The sequence below is a fragment of the Spinacia oleracea genome, chromosome 1 (genome assembly GCF_020520425.1).
Source record: "Spinacia oleracea cultivar Varoflay chromosome 1, BTI_SOV_V1, whole genome shotgun sequence".
NCBI classification, from domain to species: Eukaryota; Viridiplantae; Streptophyta; class Magnoliopsida; order Caryophyllales; family Amaranthaceae; genus Spinacia; species Spinacia oleracea.
Window position 1 is genome coordinate 78,898,151 of NC_079487.1, and position 21,279 is coordinate 78,919,429.

The 21,279-nt window shown below is 35.8% G+C and overlaps 1 protein-coding gene and 1 pseudogene across 3 annotated transcripts; both read left to right on the forward strand.

Annotated features, from left to right (window-relative positions):
• Positions 1-517: 517 nt before the first annotated feature.
• LOC110776582 (uncharacterized) lies at positions 518-2,391 on the forward strand (annotated as a pseudogene).
• Positions 2,392-9,512: 7,121 nt separating this feature from the next.
• LOC110776580 (uncharacterized) lies at positions 9,513-20,014 on the forward strand. 3 transcript variants are annotated; one of them, XM_056834794.1, is made up of 7 exons: positions 9,513-9,834; positions 9,958-10,039; positions 10,144-10,244; positions 16,919-17,151; positions 18,619-18,687; positions 18,808-18,966; positions 19,510-20,014. In XM_056834794.1, the coding sequence occupies exons 3-6, from the start codon at positions 10,229-10,231 to the stop codon at positions 18,910-18,912; spliced, it is 423 nt and encodes a 140-aa protein (XP_056690772.1). In that variant the 5' UTR covers positions 9,513-9,834; positions 9,958-10,039; positions 10,144-10,228; the 3' UTR covers positions 18,913-18,966; positions 19,510-20,014. The 3 variants fall into 3 exon arrangements, with proteins under 3 accessions (XP_056690772.1, XP_021836828.1, XP_056690775.1); XM_021981136.2 differs by having other exon boundaries at positions 9,515-9,834; positions 9,958-10,053; XM_056834797.1 differs by lacking the exons at positions 9,513-9,834; positions 9,958-10,039; positions 10,144-10,244 and adding an exon at positions 15,783-16,781.
• The last annotated feature ends 1,265 nt before the right edge of the window (positions 20,015-21,279 follow it).

Sequence of the window (21,279 nt, forward strand, 5' to 3'; positions counted from 1 at the left end):
TTATTTATTACCAAACAAAAAACTATTTATTACTTTTTTTTTTTGAGAGAATCACTATTTATTACCTCCTACAAAATTAACTACTCCGTGTGTTTACGATGGTGCTATGTTTTGGAATTTGGATACACCAGATCTTAGTACAACATAAAAGTCAAACAATTATGAAGATGGGTGATTAATGCTAATTTACAATTACATACAAGTATACAACTAGACTAGAATTAATCTTTGCTTAGAGGTGTGGATCTGAGATTAATCAAATAAAAATCCGGAAATGATGATCCACTATTTATGCTGAAACCAACTGATATTGTTAAATGTTAATAAACAAAGACTAAAACCTTTAGTCGTCCACTTCTAGACTACTACGGAGAATTAAGTAATAAAATTAATGTATGTGGACTTTAAGTAAAATAATACTTGGTACTCAATAGTTTTAGATAATCAGTTAAATTAATCTAGAAATTAAAACTAATCCTAGGTTCGAATCTCCCGTCCTACATTTGTAATTTGTATTGCCATTGTGGCTTAGCTTACTCATCCGCACAAAAAATTAGCTCCGAATTGAAGTCAACTGTTCTATCTTAGGGTTATTCTTAACGTGATTATAAAGGATTTAGGGAGTAAGCTAGTTTCAACTAATTAAACACGTACATTCTCTCTAATCTCTATTCCTCTTTCTGTTTTTTTCTCACTGCTCCATTTCACTCTCTTCTTAATACAAGTACCTGGTACGTTGTTTCTCCTCTTGATTCTTAAGCATATACGAAATACTACATGTTAATTATATATATGTATATATTTTTGCTTTGCTTCTATGTAGTACATACTTTTTTCAATTCGGAGGTCACATATGTTCAAATGGACAGGCATGTTATAAGATTTCACATGAATATATTTTGCATTACTGAATAATGTTATTACATAGTAGTATAATTAAACACAAAAGATAGGTCCAAGTCTGTGAATATTACAAAAGTTAATTTAAAGTATTGTGACTAAAATGTGAACTAGCTCCATAGAACTTATCAGAATTCTAAGTTTCTGTGACTTGAATTGAAAATACAGAATGGCATCTCAAACAAAGAACGTGGAATCTTGAATACAACACAAGCTTAGAACCATGCCGAAATCTCTGTCGACTCACTGTGTCTATAAGGTGCCTGAACATATCCGCAAGGTAAATAGAGAATGTTACCAGCCTTCTGTTGTTTCAATTGGTCCAATTTATCATAAAAAGTGGTCCCTAAAATCATCGGAAGACTTAAAATTAAGGCACCTTGAATGCTTCCTAGAGCTTGGTATCCATAAGTATGGCGACCGCGCTTATACCTTAATTCAATACATTGACATTATACGACAATGGGAGGGCGAAGAGAAAATAACACTTTCTAGCGACGAGTTTGTTGAAATGTTGTTGGTTGATGCTGCATTTATAATCCACTATATTATGCTTCATAGCACTCAATTATCTCTACCAAACGACCCTATGGAGAAGAAAATAGCATGGGTGGTTAAAGTAGAACAAGATTTATTTCTAGAAGATAATCAACTTCCCTTTTTTGTACTAAACAAATTATATGAAGCATTTGGTAGAGCTGATACCCACACACATATTTCCTTCAAAGATCTTACTTGTCGATTTCTTAAGGATCTGTTGCTTACCTCCCAAACGTAATCACGACCAGATTCAGGGAGATAATGAGCTACGATTCTGCTGTTTTCCTCCCAAGCGTAATCATATCCAAAACCTCAAAAACAACAATGAAGAATCTCAGTTTCCATTAAGCGCCAAGGAACTCAAGGCGGCTGGAGTTAATTTTCAGGCAACTGACAGTAAGAATTTACTGGATATTCGATATTCAAACGGAGTCCTACAGATTCCGACATTGACAATTCAAGACACCACTGAAGCAATTCTTCGCAGCATCATATTCTTCGAACAATGCCATTATTTTAAGGATTCTTACTTCATCGACTATGTATTCTTCCTTGATGCATTGATCGACACTCCAGAAGACGTGCAGATTTTGAATAAGCATGGAATAATCAAGCATTGGCTTGGGAGTTGGGAGTGATGATGAAGTCACCACCATCATTAACAGAATGACTACATACATAATGATTTATACTCCTAATTTCTACTACTCGGATATTAGTCGAAAATTGAACAACAACCAGATGGAATAAATGGAAGGCTATATTAAGGAGAAATTACTTCAATCATCCATGGTCAATCGTTTCTGTCGTCTATTTGTTGCTACTTCTCATCCTTACTGTATTACAAGTCTATACAGGTTTTAAGGGATAATTTTTTTGTCCTTTTTTTTTATATGCGACCGAACCATGACACAAGGACATTCACTTACTTTTTTGTTAATGTACAATGAAGAAATATGCACATCAGCAACAATTAAGAATAGAATGATTAGTCCTTATTGTGTTGCTTAGCACATAGGATTCTTTTATGTTTTTTCATTTTGTCCTTTTATGCTTGCTGTAATCTTGTTGTTTTCTGTACAACTAAAATGTTCACATGTATGGCAACCTTTGCATATATATCGCAGCCAGTGCTGAAATCAGTACAAAACACAAAACTAAAGAACATATTTGCTCTCAAAACAGAACTGTATTTTATAGAAAGATTGAAACTTTAAGAAATTTCTTCAAGTTTCTTCATGGTACCAGAGCACCTAGGTTAAATCCTTTCAAAAAAAAATGTATATTACATAGTCTTTTATTACAAAAACCAGTATAAAATGTTTGATTTTTCAAAAATCAGAATGCCATAAACGAGTACATAAAATCTCAACCTTTATAAAGATCCTATCTTTGTTGCTGTAAATGAGAATGCTTCGACACCATTAGGAAGTATAATCTTTGATGGAAATAACTTTTTAATCTGGAGCAGAAATATCAAGATTACACTGGGAGCAAAGAACAAGCCGACTTTTCTTGAAGGAAAGCATCCTATGCCAAACGAGGGTGCGGATGAAAATCAGAAGTGGACTAGATGTGATTACATGGTGAGGTCTTGGTTCTTTGTTACAGTGAAACCAGAAATAGCAGGAAGCACGAACTCTATACAGTCTGCAAGAGAAGTCTGGGTGGAGCTGTAGGAGAGATATGAACAGACAAACGCACCACAACTTTATCAACTCAAGAAGGATCTTTGGGAATTTCAACAGAACAATCTCAGTGTAAGTAATTATTATTGCATGTTAAAAATGCTTAGGGATGAAATTGCATTACGAAGGGGTGCCTGAATATAATTGTGGAGCTATTAAGTAGTGTACTTGTAGCTTGGTTAAGAAAATGTTTAATTTGGAGCAAGTTAATAAGCTGATGAAGTTCCTGATGAGGCTAAATACAAACTATGAACAGTTGAAAACAAATTAGCCTAGTATGGACCCACCTCTCCCTGTGAATAAAATCTACAACTTGATCCTTCAAGCTGAGGGGCAAAAGCAAATCACAGGAGATATGGTTCAACAAAGCTCGGAGATGAGTGCTTTTCAAGCTAGTAAACAATTCCAAGAAAATGTTTATAATAAGCAGAGTGCTGGAGTTTTTCAAAAGAGAGACTTAAAGAAACAAAAGATAAATGTCAAATGTGATAATTGTGGTATGAGGCCATGGGGTCATGCTAAAGGGGGATGCATCAAGCTGATCGGTTACCCTGAATGGTTCAAAGGAGCCAAAGGAAAGTCTAGTGTCAAGATTTCTACAAATATAGGTTTTGAAAATCTACAGGACACTCCTTTTGATGATGATGGTGAGACAGGAACGAGCAACACAAAACCAGATAGTAACCTTATATCTGCAATTGTACATGAAGTACTCAAAGCATTCCAGGAGGAACAATGTGCATGCAGGAAGTTCCCATAACAGAACAAACAACATGAGTAATTTTGCAGGTATTATTTCTGCTTCAAATGCAGCTGTATTTCTGATATCTTTGATTGCAACTCATAGAGAATAGATTCTGGGGCTTCAGATCATATGGCAGGAAATATAAATCTCTTAAGTGATTTAAAATCATTAAAGAAAGCAGTTAATGTCATGCTTCCTGATGGAACTCTTAGAAAAGTTGATCAAATTGGTGTTGTTGGTCTGGCACCAAAAATAAGGCCTCTCAATGTCTTGTATTTACCAGATTTTAGACACAACTTGTTGTCTTTGAGTAAGTTAATCGATACTAGAAATCTGGAGATAATTTTTGATGGGGGTGGATATTTCAGGACCATGAGAGCATATCAAAGGAGCAAGGAGGAGGTATTTTTGACAATCAAAAGAGTCTTGTTGGTGTAATAACTTCAAACTCAGTTAGTAGTTCCAAGATAATTGTTTATAATAATTCTATCACCTTGGACATGATGCATGCTAGACTAAGACATGGTTCTTTGTCAAAATTACAACATTTGAAGTTTGTTATTGTCAATCAGTTACAAGTTTTGGTTGTGACACATGCTCCGTGGCTAAACATCACAGACTTCCTTTTCCCGTTAGTCATAATATTTCCAAGGGTATTTTTTTTATCTTATACAGATAGACTTGTGGGGAGAATATAGAACTGCAAATGTCAATGGGCAACATATTTCCTCACGATTTTAGATGATTACAAAAGAGTTACTTGGACTCACTTGCTAACTAGCAAAGAACAAGTGTGTGGGGTGATATAAAATTTTCTTGCTAACATAGAAAATCAATTCAATGTTAGAGTAAAAACCTTTACGAGTGATAATGGTACAGAGATTGTGCAATCTAAATGTAAAATCATACTTGGGAATAAAGGAATAGTTCATCAAAGAAGCATTCCTGGAGTCCCACAACATAATGGAAGAGTTGAGAGAAAACACATATTTCTCACAGAAACTGCAAGGGCTTTGAGAATACATGCAGGCTTGCAAAAATACTTATGGGGTGAGTCTATTCTGGCAGCCACTCACATCGTAAATATTCTTCCGAGTAGGTGATAGAGTGGAAAACACTTTATGAGAGATTGATGGGGAAGAGTCACAAGTATGATCATTTGAGGACTATAGGATGTCTTTGCTATAGTTTGATGAAAGGGGAAAAATGAGTATTTTAGTTGGGTATCCTTATGCTCAAAAGGGATATAAACTTTATGATCTAGAGAAGAAAATAATTTTTGTGAGTAGAGATGTGGTACTTAAGGAAAATATATTGCCTTTTATACACCTACTAATGAACAAGAATGAAACCAAGGCTAAACTAGACACAATTCCCCTTACGAATCCTAATAGTGGGGGTGTATATAGAATCTGAGGAAAGACAAGACCATGGTGTTGAAACAACACCAACAGAAGAGCAACCACATAACCATGTTTAGGATGTACACCATTTTTTTGAATAGGAAGAAATGGTGCAACAAGAATTAGATGTTGAGAACATACCCTAAATAAGGAGATCAGTGAGAGACAGACATGTCCCTGGACATCTCAAAGATTTTAAGTACACTTAATTTCCTCCTAGTAATTTGATGGATCATGATGATCTGTCACCTTTATGCCCACAAATTAGCAGATAATGATTTTTACAGTGAGGATTACATTATTTCATTTAAAAATGTAATAAAGGTCATATAAACTTATACTTATAATCAAGCTGCATAGGAAGAAGGTTGGAGACAAGATAGGAATGAGGAATTCAAGGCAATTGAAAAGAATGGTACTTGGAAGTTTTGTGAGCTACCTCCAAACAAGAGAATCTTAGACTCGGAATGGGCCTACATTATGAAGAAAGACAGAGATGGAAATGTCATAAGACTTTAGGATAAATTGGTTTCAATGGGAGACAAACAGGAAAAGGGAAAGGATTATAAGTACACCTTTTCACCAGTTGCAAAATTTGCAACTATCAGAATTCTGATTGCTTTGGCAACAATTCAAAATTGGAAAATGCACCAGTTGGACATTAATAATGTATATCTTCACGGATTTCTAAATGAAAAGGTGTATATGAAGACACCCAAGGGATATACCAAAGTTCCAGAGGAGAAGGTAAGTGAGCTGATAAGAATTCTATATGGTCTAAAACATGTTTCAAGACAATGGAATGTGGAAGTGACTAAATTCCTCAAGCTTAGGGATTTCTGTCAGACATTCATAGATTATTCTCTATTTTAAAGAAAGAAATATGGAAAATGTTGCATAGTGCTAGTATATGTAGATGACTTTCTGATAACAGGAGATGATGAGGAATACAACAAGACTCTAAAATCAGATTTACAAGTAGAGTTCACATTGAAAGATTTAGGTACGTTAAGATACTTTCTATGTTCGTAGGTCTCCAGAAGTGAAAGAGGAACTCTCCTTAGTTAAAGAAAATATGTTGCAGATCTTTTGCATCATAAAAATATGGTGGATTGCAAAGCTGCTGTAGCTCCTTTCCCCTCAAATGTTAAGTCGTCCACTGAAGGTGGTGAAGCCTTAGAAGATCCTAAGAGATATAGAAGACTGATTGGTAAATTACTCTACTTAAATCAAATCTAAGTAGACTTGTCATTTCTTATTCTATCCAGCAACTTAGCCAATTCATGGGTTGCCCTAGAGAACCATATTGGCATGTCGCCTTAGATGGTGTTAGATACCTGAAAGGAACATATAATTGGGGATTGTTCTATCCTAGAAAATCACATAAATACTTGATGGCATATTCTGATGCAGACAATGGATCATGTGCTTTTACTTTTCGGCCCTTAACTTGATATTGTGTCTTCGTAGGAGCTTCTTTAGTTTCATGGAAAACTAAGAGGCAAAAGACTGTTTCAAAATCTTCATGTGAATCTGAGTACTGAAGCATGTCTCAAACTACAAGTGAAATGGTATGGGTGGATGGTATCCTAGAAGAATTGCAGGTTCAGATTCCAAAACTCATTCCCTTATACTGTGACAATAAATCAACAATGCATATTGCCAAAAAAACCTAATATTTCATGAAAGGACAAAGCACCTTAATAAAGATTGTCATTATATTAGTGAACATATGGAGAATGAATTCCTCTACACTGTTTTTGTTAGATCTTCTCTTCGGTTAGCAGATATCATATCATGAAAAAAGGATTGTCTGAGCAGCAACACATGTTTCTTTGTGGCAAGTTAGATTTTATACCATACTTGAGGAGGGGATGAAGTAATATGCACATCAACAACAATTAAGAATAGAATAATTAGTCCTTATTGTGTTTCTTAGCACATATGATTCTTTTCTGTTTTTAAAATTTGTCCTTTTATGCTTGTTGTAAGCTTGTTTTTTGTACAATTGGAATGCTAGGTGTGCTCACATGTATGGCCACCTTTGCATATATATAGTCCATGTACTAGGTTACAATGGCTAGAGATTCATAAGCGCATCCACAGTGTTGAAATCGATACAAACCACAAAACAAAAGACCAGATTTGCTCTCAAAATAGAACAATATTTTACAGAAAGATTGACACTTTAAGAAATTTCTTCAAGTTTCTTCGTAGTATGAATTAATTTCTTGTTAATTGCTATAAGAAAATAAAATAATTGTTGTTACTTTAAAGTTCACTCTTTTATTTTTTAATCATACGGTAACTCTTTTTATATTCTAGATGGAATATATTTATTTTTAATTTGTGTAGTTGCATGAGCTTGTCCATTTCCGATGGATCCCAATATTCATTTGTTCTTTTGGCTGTGGGATGTAATTGACTAAATAAAAATGGCTCTTAATACCTCTTCGCTTCATTTCCATAAAGTAGAAGATGGTCGTCCCGTTATCGCTTTTGGGTCAATTGGAAACAATCTCTCTGCAATTGTAGGGGTAAGGTTGCGTACGTCCCACCCCCCTTACCCTGATTCTTGCGGGAGCCTATTTGAGGCAATGGGGTAATGATAGTGATGAATATTGTGGCATAAGCGTGACCTATATTTCTGAAAAGTTTCCTGTTTTAGGTCAAAACACAATTAACGTTAAGCTGAAGAACACAAGGAAGGAACAAGGATTCCGGGGATAAGTTAAGATAAGTTCAGAAATAATAAGTGAAAATCAGTTGAATAGAATACACAATAAATAACAAATAATTTTGGTCCAAAAAATTAAATTGGCTAATGGGCCTAAAAGAAGGGATCAAGTTATATTATTCTACTCTAGGTTTTCTCCAACCGTAAACCCACACAAAGTGGTTAGCTCCAAAAATCAAGGAACTCATACAGTTATACACGATCCCCACTTGGCCCATTTGTTCAAATCAAGGCTGCAAAACAAGAATTTGACTTAGTAAATCAAGCAAAACAACCAACGTATATTACTCGAATCATTAATTCCAAAAAGTTACATAATATGTGATGCACGGTTTTGAATCTGGAGGATTGAAACTATTGTATGAAAACTCTAGAGAAAATTACTCGAGAGGATTTGAATTCCAAAAATTTTACAACAATTATTCCAAAATCTCCGATCCCCATTTTCCCTTAGTTTACAACCAAATTAAGGATACTAGATAAGATATTGGTCGATTCTTGCATTGCAACCAAATTGTTAATTGTTGGTTGTGATCTCATTGATCTATGGTTTATCCATCCATCTCGCGACGAATGAGCTTGAAGCTCCGATTGTGCATATCTTGTGCACAAACATTGATACAAATATCAAGTATATGGCTAATTATACTACTGTTTAGAATACCAAAGTCCCCAAATTTTGAAATCCAATCTGTTAATACAATAACACCCTTCACCCTAAACCAAATTGGCAACACTCCTGCTACTCCAAACACTCTTAGTGTTGGCCTTAACATCACCTTTCGGATCGAAAACCCTAATCATGGCACCCTCTACAAAGAAGCCAACGTCTCCGTGTTCTACAACTTCTACCAAAAACATTTCCCCATCTCTGGTTCTTCGGTACATTCCTTTTGTCCTGATTACCCTACGTGTGATGATTCCATTCTTAACAGCTCACTACCTGTTATTGTTAAGGCGTCATCAGTTCCTGTTCGCGATAGTTTTACCGCCTTTTCAATGGCCACAGACCTCGAGCACGGCCAAGTGAGTCTTTTAATCAAGGTTACGGCGGACTATAGGTGGTATAATCACTTTCTTGCGGATCTTAATGCTACGTGCAATGATATCAACATTGGTGTTCCGATTGGGGTTATGCAAGGTGGCTCTAGGCCTTGCAATGTCATTTGGAGCATCGTTTACCTAAAAACGGATTTGTTGTTTTTTTTGTTTCCATTTTCCTTTGTTAATATATTGATTCTCTTGTATTGGTGGTTTGGATGAAATTTTTTCATATTTTATTTTATTCGTCCACTATTTTCTCTTTAATTTGGTTTTTAGGATTTGAACTAGCTAGTGTTATTGCCCCGGGTATTCACATCATTTTTAAATTATTTTACAAAAAAGTTTCACTAACCTACTAGTAGAAAAAAACTCCATTTGCAACCCCTCGGTTGCAACTCTCACTCGCTGCGACTTCACATAGTCAACGCGGGTCAATGTATTAAATGAGAAATTTGCAACTCTGTTTCCTAGGTAAACGCTGCGATAATTAAATTAAAAATAAAGATAAAAAATTGCAGCGCGTTGGATTATCCTTTGCTGCGAGAAACTCATGTATTATCAGCGATCAACATTAACAAATTCAGATCTAGAATCCCTTACCCAAGACCTCCGCCCAACCTCTCATTCTCCTCTCACAATCTCTCACTCTAATTCTATCCCCCATTCCATAATCTTCCAAGATCTTCAATTCTATGCTTTTATTAGTAATCGGTCAAGGCCGACTTTTGGTCATGATTTGGGTGGAGGAATACATCATTGAGATTGTCGACTAGAGAGGTGAGTGATTTTCTTCAACCTACTCCGAATTGTAAGTCCTTAGATCTTTTTATTTTTAATCTTTAGCTTTCCATAATTTTTTGGTAATTTTGATAATTTATTATTTGTGCATTATTTTGACAGATCTACTTGATTTCCCTGAACGCCATTCACTGGAGAACGAAAAGTATGGAGAAGAAGTATGGAGATCAACAAGATCTTCAGGGCGAGTTTACTGATGTCGGCTTTCGTTTTTCTCTCTCTTCCTAGATCTTATTTCCTTTCTAACCTCTTTTTTTCCCTAACTTGTTTTGAATAAAATTGAAACAGATCTTGAAAAGTTGAAGATATGAGAAATATGCTTGAAGATGAAGCTTGTGTTCTTTGTGAAATTCATATGAAAGTCGAGTAGGCGATGAGGATTCCCCAAGGTATTTATTTTTGGAATAATTTTTGCTTAATTGTTGTTGATCTGTAATTTTATGGCTATTTAATTAATTTATCTGGTATTTTTGTTATTGTTGTTATTTTATAGATTTTTTTTCATGATAATCAGGATTAATATATTTTGGTGCTTACTACTTGTATATTTTCCGAATGTGTTTGAATTGTGTATTAGGGATGAATTAAGAGTCCTTATAGAATTGATTCATGCTGGAATACTGTAAGATTAATTTATGTGAAAAAAAAAGGAGTCTAATTTTGCAGAAGCATATGTTTTTTTTTTTTTCTTTTTTCTAAGTAAGAAAGGATAATATTAATCACCAAAAACAGATTACAAGCAAGGCTAACTCCAAAGGAAACGAACCAATTAGGTTGGACCCTTTCACAAAGGAGAAAGCAAAACAACTAAACAACTCTTAAAGAGTTAAAAACCATAAGCTATCCTTTCGACTTACTTTTCTAGGCATTACACTTCTAATTCGATCTCTCACAATCTGCTTGATTCTAGTAACAGTGTTATGCACAGTTGGGATACACTTATCCCATAAACTGCCATTCCTACTCCTCCATACAGAATACACAGTTGCTGCTAATGCAGCATACCAGACTTGCCTTCGAAATTTGGTTTGATGACTATTACCAATTCTGCTAATAAGAATCTGAAGCCCACTATGAGTAGTGTGAAAGCCAACTCAACTCTTGATCTCCTCAATACACCTCTTGCTATAAGGGCAAGAAAAAAACAGATGATCATGGACCTCTTCTTGCTGATCACACAATAGACAGTTTGGAGAGGAGCAAACACCAATTCTGGCTAATCTTGCAGCTGTTTGTAACCTATCCTGAACAGCCATCCAACAAATGAACTTGTGCTTAGGTGTATTCAATCTATTCCAAACCATATGATCCCAGTGCACCAGGGGTTTTGGACCTGTAAGTTTTTTATACACATCTTTCACAGAATAGCAGGACATACTGCTAAATTCAGCAATAGTGTAGTATTGCTTCAGAACTTCTTTTGTTTCACAAATCTTTCTCCAGTACCAGCTTGCAGAATTGTTAGGCTGGTACTCCCACCATTACCCATCCTTGACATATACAGAGCTCACCCATTTGATCCATATACTGTCTTGCTTTGTGGCCACAGCCCACACATACTTGCCAATAGCTGCAGTATTCCATGTCAGAATATCTCTGAAGCCAAGACCACCTTCTTTCTTCTCACAACAAGAACTTTTCCAAGAAATGTTACTTGGTTTGCTACTATAAGCTTGCCCACTCCACATAAATGACCTACACACCATGGAGATCTCTTTCAGAACCTTCTTAGGCAAGATATAAATCTGAGCCCAATAACTATGCAAACTCAGCAAAACAGAATTAATCAGAAGAACTCTTGCTGTGTAGGAGAGGTTTCTAGAACTCCACACTTTGATTCTGAGAATCATCTTATCCACTAACATTTCACATTGTGCAGCAGTAATCTTTTTAGCACAGATAGGCACACCCAGATACTTGAAAGGTAAGGTACTTCTAGTAAAACCAGAAGCTGACACTACTCTCTTCCCATCATCTTCAGCCATGCCATAACAATAGATAGATGATTTTTTCTTATTTGCCATTAAACCAGATGAATCAGAGAACAACTTGAAAGCTTGAAGTAGCAAATATATTGAAGGAAATTCACCTTTGCAGCACAGAATAAGATCATCAGCAAAACACAAATGTGTCAACTTTAACTCTCTGCATCTTGGATGAAACTGGAACATGGGAAGCTCACTCATTTGATGAAATATTCTGGAAAGATACTCCATACAGATTACAAACAGCAGAGGGGACATGGGATCCCCTTGTCTCAGCCCCCTTTTAGATTTGAAAAAACCATGAAAAGAGCCATTGATAACCAGAGAAAACATGGGGGTAGTCACACATTCCATAATTAGATCAACAAACTTCTTAGGAAAACCTAACTGCTCCAACATTTGAAGCAGAAAATTCCAATCCACTGTATCATAGGCCTTCTGCAGATCAATCTTCATTAAGCAGCTAGGCTTCACATCTTTTCTACCATAATGTTTCACCAAATCCTGAACCACCATAATATTGTGTACAATATACCTCCCATGTACAAATCCCCCTTGATTCTCAAGAATTAAATCAGGAAGGATTTGTCTGAGTCTCCCACACAAGACTTTAGTTACACACTTGTAAAGTGTATTACAGCAAGAAAGTGGCCTGAATTCACTCACATTCTTAGGGCACTTGGTCTTTGGAATAAACGTAATGGCAGTATGATTGATTTCTTTTAACAGTTTCCCATGCTGCAACACATCTAGCACAGCAGCAACTACATCCTCTCCCACAATGTTCCATGTGTCTCTATAGAAGAAGGTCCCAAAACCATCAGGTCCTGGAGCCTTAATACCAGGAATTGAAAACAAAGCTTTCTTAACTTCATCATAAGTGTAAGGAACATTCAAAATCTGCTTGTGTTGATCTGTAACCATTGGACCTGCTTGAACAATCTGACTGAGAGCATCAGGTCTATTAGAATGAGTGCTACCCACAAAGTGGAATAAAAATCCAAGAAAGCTTTAGAAACACCATCTGCAGTGTCAGTCCAAACCCCATTCATGTCATGTATGCTGTAAATCTGGTTATGAGTGTTTCTACTTCTGATACTCTGGTGAAACAATGCTGTGTTTTCATCACCTGCTTTGAGCCATTCTAGTTTTGCTTTCTGCTTCAGAAATTCCAGATAAGCTTTGTGTTTTGTTCTGTACTCCTGCACAGCTTGTAATTCTGCATCAGCTAAAGCTTGATTAGCTGGATTTAAATGCATTGCAGTTTGACCTGCAATCATTTCATGGTGAGCTTTAAGATCAGCAGCATGGACATCACTAAACCCAGCTCTATTCAGCTCCTTCAAAGCTGCTTTTACTTTTTTCGGTTTTGTTACAACAGTGAACATCTTACTTCCTTGAATTTGAGTGTTCCATTGTTCTTGGACAATTGTATTAAAATCCAGAGCATTTCTCCACATTGTAAAATATTTGAAGGGTTTCTTCCCTCCTGAATTCCTAGGATACACTGTAGGTGGACTTGGAGAGTGATCAAAAGAACCTTCATTCATGAAACAAGCTTCTGCAGACCCATACTCATTCTGCCAATCAGTATTAGCCATGATTCTGTCAATTTTTGAAAATACTCTAGCCATTCCTTGTTGCTTGTTGTTCCAAGTGTACAAATTGCCTACACTCTTAACATCCTCCATGCCACAATACTGCATATAAGCACACATGGAAGTGATCTCACTAGTCCTCACTGGAGCACCAATTCTTTCATTCAAAGCCATGACACAGTTGAAGTCCCCACATATCACCCATGGATCATGAGTATTCAGGTGCCTCAAATCTCTCCACAACTCCTCTCTAGCATTCTTTTCATTGAATGCATAGATGAAAGTACATAAAAATTTAGTTGTACTTCCCACTGGAGTAACAGAACAGTGAACAAATTGACTAGTTACAACAATAATGTTCACTATGAAACTATTAGGATTCCATGCCACAATGATCCTCCCTCCATCATGGTAGCTAGCATTGCTTGTAAAACACCAAGTACTAAACATTCTCTGGTAAAGCTTACCTAGATTGGCAGTCTTTACCTTGTGCTCCAGAAGCCCAACCAATCCAACATGATACTTGTGAATGAGTTGTCTCACAATATCTTGTTTCTGGATCAGATTGAGACCTCTGACATTCCAAGAGAGGATTCTATCCATAAGAGGATGGAGGGTTCCCCCTCCCTACACTCCCCCCTATCTTTTCTCCAGAACCACCCACAACTACTACATTTTGCTCATTAGCATCATCTCCCCCTTGCTCAGTGTTCAAAAGTTGAAAGGTATTATTAAGTTGTGTAGGTTCAGGGTCATTAGACCTCACTCTAATTGGTCTGAGTGCTCTTTGAAAGCCTTCCTGATCCACCTCAATTGGGGCTTCCACAGATGGCACCACCACCTGTTTCTGTACCCAAACTCTCTTGGAACCTGTCCTACATTCATCAGTTCTATGTCCCACCTTCTTACATTTGCCACAAGTGGTAGGATTCCACTCAAAAGTGAGTGCCACTTTGGTCAAAACTCCATGTTCATCCATGAAGTCAGTATGAGAAGGCAAGTCTTGTGTAAGAGGCATATCCACCAATACTCTAGCAAATTGCAATTTATCCCTATTTACTGTTGCAGCATCCCTCTTAATAGGCTTCCCAAACTGATGCACAATCTTGAACAAAGATTTCTCACCCCAATATTTAAAGTTCAATTGCATTTGAACCCATATTGGAACAGATTTGACTTCCTCTTTCTCAATATCCATCTCTACACTCCAAGGGTTAACAATAACTGGTTTGCTATAAAAAAAATGATGGCCAAGCAGAACCTTATCCCTCATGTCCATGGTGAGAAAACGAACTAGATAAATCCCTTTTTTCACCATAATCACCTTGTCCACATTAAATTTTCTCCAAATACGCCTAACAAAACCATCCATGACATGAGTAGGTGGATTTGCCCCTATAATATAGCAAATCACAGATGAACTCCAGAATTCCACCTCCTCCTGAATATCATCCAATTCAATCTGAACAGGACTATCATTTTGAACACTCAAATCCTTCGATTCATTATCAGAGCTATCATGATCACTAGATTCATCATTATCCAAACTATCATGAACACTAGATTCATTGAATTGCTGTAAAATGGGAACAGAGACCATACCAATGTATACATTTGCTCTGGTTTGAGGATTACGAACAACTGAGGCCAATTTGTGAATTTCCTGCATCCATTCATTGAATGAGTGCCTTACTTCCGATCATAACTACAGGTGTTGTAATCCAGATTTCGGCGTCAAAATTTTATTCTCCAATCCAAAATCCAATGCCTCCACTCCCAAAACTTCATCAATGGGACGAGTTCTGAGTGCTTGAGAATCGGACGAAGGGCCACGAGGTTTCTTCTTTGAATTTCCATGATTATTGCTTCGCGATTTACCTCCAGTTTTCTTCGCCATGGCTTCGGTGCACGATAGACCTCATGTGCCGAGAGAAAACTTGAGGAAAAAGAAAGTTTTCTTTTAGAAGCATATGTTATTCTACCTTTGTATGAATGTGTATAGTTCTTAAAAGAAATTCATCACAGCTCCCATGACGGAGGAGATGAAGTTTTTACTCTGATGCACATGTACTGTACATGGATAACAGGGTCATTTATATGCATATGAATCATATATGATATAAAATATAGGATATTATAGACATAATGGAATAATACCCCTACCTGTAAAATTAATTATGTTTTTGACATAATGATGAATACATGGCCCCTTGGCCCTTGCTCTAAAGAAACTGAGCATCAACATAAATTGCACTTTATAACAAATGTTATACTCGGGCTCGGATTCTAGTGTCTGACACACAGATACGTTTCCAAGTGTTCGACTGCTAAATTGTGAATACATTTCAATTAATTAAAGTGTCAGAGTGTCTATACTGATGTCTACTAAATGAACAGTCTGAGTATTGTGCATAAATTTCCTGAAAATTTTGGGACATTTTACCAACCTACAGCACTACTTTTGTTCCTGATTAAATGATGGATGTATGGCCCATACTCCAATATCGAGCACCACTTTATAGACTTGTCCATTTCTGTTTGGATTGTAACAAAAGATAAAGACTTTAAAATTTCTGCAGGAATCATGATAGTATGTCCAAAGAGAATGAATGTGTGATTCTAACTTTTACACCAAAATTTTGCATAAAAACAACTCTAGTCTAGTTTTAACCAAAGAATCAATTATGTAAATCTAACAAGGAGGAAGAGGTGTTCCACATAAACCTTGGTTTCTTGAATAAGAGCTAGATGGAAAACCGCTGAGCGGTTTACCAGTCGGAATCTGTCCGTTGAGGAGATTATCTGATAAATCCAATTCTCTCAGTTTACTCAGCTTCAGAAAATCACTTGGTATATTACCATTCAAATGGTTTCTTTGTAACTTTAGTACCTCCAAAGAACTTGCATTTCCCAACGAGTCTGGCAATTCTGAGTTTAATTGGTTGCTGCTGAAATCCAAGGTCTTCATTAATCCCATCTTCCCTATAGATGTTGGCAATCCATTTTTAAGATAATTGTTGGATAAATTTAGGTACTGAATTCCTGTTTGAGATCCTTTGCCAATGTTCTCATGCCCGTTTGAGAAAATGTTATCAGAAAGATCGACATATGTCAGAGACCCGTCTGAAAACCTGGTTTCCAACTGGAAAACCTTCTCCACTGATCCAGTGAGATTATTTGAGTGAAGATCAATGATACCCAAACTCTGCTTAATGTGCTACTATTAATTTGATGTTTGCAGTTGGTAGTATATGTTTCCATAAAACCCTGTGTGCTACATGTTTTTTGGAAAATTTCCGCAGTTTCTATTTGTGTTGCGGGGCAGAAAGTGGGTTCATTTAAGGTGGGTTATAGGCTAGGTACCTTTGTTTTTTCATTTTATACCATGAATGAAGTGATATGAGATTATGAGATATCCCAGAGTATCATGTCTCGTGTCACATGCAAATAATATTGCTATTCTATTCAATGTGTTTTTAGCTACCAATCTGTTCAAGATGCTTCTCAAGTATAGGCCAGAGGATAAAGCTGCAAAGAAGGAGCGTCTTCTGAAGAAGGCTCAGCTTGAGGCTGAAGGAAAGAGTCCAGAGTCCAGCAATAAACCCATAGTTGTGAAAAAGGTGAAGCCGTTCACGAGAGACTTGTTGAATTCAAACTGTATGGTGGTGTTAATAGTTTTGGATAGTGCTCAAGAATCCATAGTCGACTGCAAGGTACTTTTCCCAAGTTGTTTTCTCTGTTTCCTTACCATTTTTTACCTTATTTTACCAAGGACGGTTCTATGTTCCTCACTATTTTGATCTGCTCATTAATAAAATGCTCATTTCACTACCTACGGGTGCCCATTAAATCATGATCCAAACTCTAATATCTGGATTGTGTTGATTCTGGTTCTTATCTGCTCCTACTTTGTACGTTAAGCTTTCTTTTATATGATCGAATCCCAACATCCCTATAGTTAGCCGTTAGGGTTGCGTATATTAAACCCGTTAATTTTTACTTATCGGCTCTGGTTGAATTATTCTGAATTGCTACTTTGTGTGTTTGGAAGGGTGATTGCAATGGCTTTGGTGTGGCATTATGGGGATAAACCTGGGAATGAATCTTGTAAGGGTCTTTCTTGGGGAATGGTGAGTTTGTGTAACATGCTATTGCCTTCGTTTTTCTAATTATACCCTATTGACTTTCATCGTTTGTCTCGAACAACATTGTTATTAGTATCTTTAATTATCTATTGATATGGATTTGTCACTGAATCCTGTATAAATTTGTACTCTTAAGTAACTACTACAATGCCATGATTTTTTATCGAAGCTTAGGTTGACTTATGCTTTTAGTTACTGCAATACTACGATGATGTATAGGATTTTGGTTGTACACATTGAAGATTAGCTAAGCTTGCTCTTTTACCTGTTGCAATGCTATGTCTTGGGGTATGATTTTTTCATTCAAGCTTAGGTTAGTTGGGGTGTTGCTATTGCTTTCGTTGATGTTTTCATTGACTCTTGGCATGCCAAAACGACAGCATGACCTAAGTTTCTGATGTGAATATGTATGTTTCTCTGCTTTTGACGTTGTAGTGTATTATTAGTAATGGTAATTCTTTGAAGGATGCTCTGTAGTAATTTGGAATATTAAGTGAATATAAAATTGTTATAATCAGATGCTTGTTTGCCATTAGTATGGAGAATTCATAGGCTTAATAGATGATAGCTGGTTAATTTGCACATATATTGATCTTTAGTCTTCTTTGGGCTTCTTAACTAGGCAGGCTTGCTTTCACAGGTTAATTGTATTGTTTTGATATTTAAAGATCTCTATTAGTAACCGAAGGAAAAGGCAGAAAACAAGTAATGACAAATTGACAAGGCTTTAAACTACTTCACCATTCCTGTTTTTAGAACATCAATGATGAGCTATGACCCAAATTCAATGGGTGATGCAAAGCTCTTAGACCATTCAAAATTGAATTGCAAATTAATTTTTTGAAGTACAAAAACCTGTACACGTCTTGCTCTACTGAGTTACTGACTACTGATGTATGCATATTATGATTCCTGTTCAGTTGCTCTTGTAACTCTTGTTTAATAATTAGATGTTCCTTTGGATGCTTTTATCTTAACTTACTGGTTGCAAATTACTGTCCTTTTATATTATCTTGATTTTGATATTTGTTTTAGATACCCTTACTCGGGGGAGCAATGTGTGCATGTACATGGCATTTCTTTTACAATGCTGAGTCACTTGAGGTAATGATACTTTTTCGTTTTTGAAACAAGGTTTTGGAAATTGGCAACTACTCTGGCTGCTTTTTGAACTATGCTAACTGATGGAATTCTGAATTAGTTTGTACTTTCTAATGTTTGTAGTTACTGGTGGCACTTCAAGCTGCATTGACTGTTTCTGGTAATGCCACTATTTGTATTGCTGCCTACCGCATATACAAGTCACAGAGTCGCTCAGAAAATTCATGAAGATACTCCAACAGAGACCACATTTAAATATACCCAGAAAGGATTGGATTAGAGGTATTTTTTTCCTCTCATATTAGAGTTTCTCTTCCTGTAATATAAGTATTACTTCGTATAAGATACAATGTTTGATACAATGTTTTTTTTTTTGTTTGATCCTTCTCCCTCCATTGTGTTGTATCTATTGTCTGAATTTTATCGAGATAAAAGAGACATACTTGTTTCCTTTATCTGTAGTAGCTATTTTGTCTAGAAGTAGGAGTGGACGCAATTGACGTTTTGACATCTTTTCTGTTTTCATTTGTATGATGTGTTTATTTTTCTTATAATCCGCGGGTCACTATAACAAGTTCTAGAGCAAGTTACAATTTACATTATGGATGCGGAAACTCATTCCTTTATAACTGTTGCCACTTATTAAAAATAAGTTTGCATAGGCTTGGTAATTAGCGCTAAGGAAGCTGAATATGTCAAGATATTATTTTCTAAAGTTGTTAGTAGTTTAAACCTCAAATTTTCAACAGTTATCCAAATCAAGAAAGGGTTCACTAATTGATGAATATTGGTTGTTAAGATGATTTATTTGATTTCGCTCTGCAGGATGGGTCAGAAGATGTATGTTGAAGTTTCTGAAGGAACTGTTTCATCTGGTTTTGTAGATATCAGTACTAGATCACCATTTCTTTTCGTTGTGATTGCTTGGTGCTTTCCGGTTATGCTGTACAAACTTATGTTAGTCTGGTCGATGTTCTGGTGGTTCTCTTTTGCATTGGTGGTGCGGAGGTGAGCTCAATCCATAAGTTGAACAACTACAGCTAAATTCAGTTTTAATCTCCCGAAACAATTCTCAATTATCCTATACTTTTGCAGTTGATCAGAGAGGCATCTCAAACATATGTAATAAATTATTGTCATGTTTAATTATAATAGCTTTTAGAGCCACGGGTTCATCAATTTTACCGGCTCCCATTTTTTTTACTAATATTTTATGTTGAATGTTTGCGCAAAAAAGGTTATGGAGGCTAGTACCTAGTAACAATGTATTATTACCGTAGTGATTTTTTTTTTGTAAAATAAATGTACTATTTATAGCGCGTACTGTTAAGTGAATGCTGTGAATAGTGTCAGAAATGTGGCTTTGAAATCGCTTTTTGCAGCGCCTGCGTATTGCAAAAGGCTACGAAAAATAGACTTTTTGCAACACGTGTGACACACTGTGCGCTGCCATTAATGGCTTTTTGTAGCGCTTTTGTTCGCTGTAATAAAAGTCTACTATTTGCAGCCATCACAATTGCAGCGCTCAAAAATGCTGTAAAAAGCCCCTTTTACAGGCGCTGCAAATGATATTTTTTCTACTATATTATAAATTTTATTATACAGAGTATTACATATGTAGTATATTGTTTAAGGACTAAATTTAGTTAACGAACTTTTTGAGTAATTTACTTATTTGTCTTGTAGGCACTTATAAAATTTATTAAATTACAAATTGTAAATTGGGTGAGAAATTTATGAACCTTTTAGGGGAACATATTAGGCCAGCTAAAATTTAAGTATAATATTTTTTTTCTATTTTCTATTACATTTTTTAACAATTCCATTCAAGATTAGAATACTTTAAAAAATAAAATTAAAAAAAATACTTTAATATATATATATGTATATATATTATGAGTATACAAAGAAAACATAAATAATTTTTTTATTATCATAAGTGGTTACTGAAATATTGGGCATGAAATTGTTAATATTGATAACACATATTCTTTTTTGATTGATTAAAGTCATGAGTTGATGAATTGGAGTGATGCTTAAAACTTTACATCAATGAAAGCAAGATCATGAGTTTGAGCATCAAGCACTAATCAAGCAAATTAGTTTTACAATCAAATCAATCTATATAATTAAAGCAGAGTGATGTTAATGAGATATGAGCAAAACCCCCAATACTTCTTTCTCACTTATGTCATGTCAATGGTCATGTCATACCCACTCAAAAGGCAACTAACCAATTTACAACTTTAAATTGGGTGTTCCTATGGCTGGTACCTTGCATCAGTTGGTAAGAAAGATTGGTCATAGCAGAGTTTCTAAGTTCAGAAAATAAGTTATTTTTGCTGCTATTGGTACTGCTGTGTACCTGATTTGGAAGAGCAGGAATGCAAGCTTCTGGGATAATCAAATCCCCACTATTAGCCACACTGTGAGCAGCTTGAAGCAATTGGTTAAGGGCAGAATTCAAGTAGTTTTGCCAAAAACTGTGAGCAAGAGAGATTATGATTGGTTTATAACCTTGTAATGGGCTTTGTGCCTTGTTCTTTTTGTTTGTGTGCATTGTATAGCTGTGAGTTGCTAATTCCTTGTTGATAG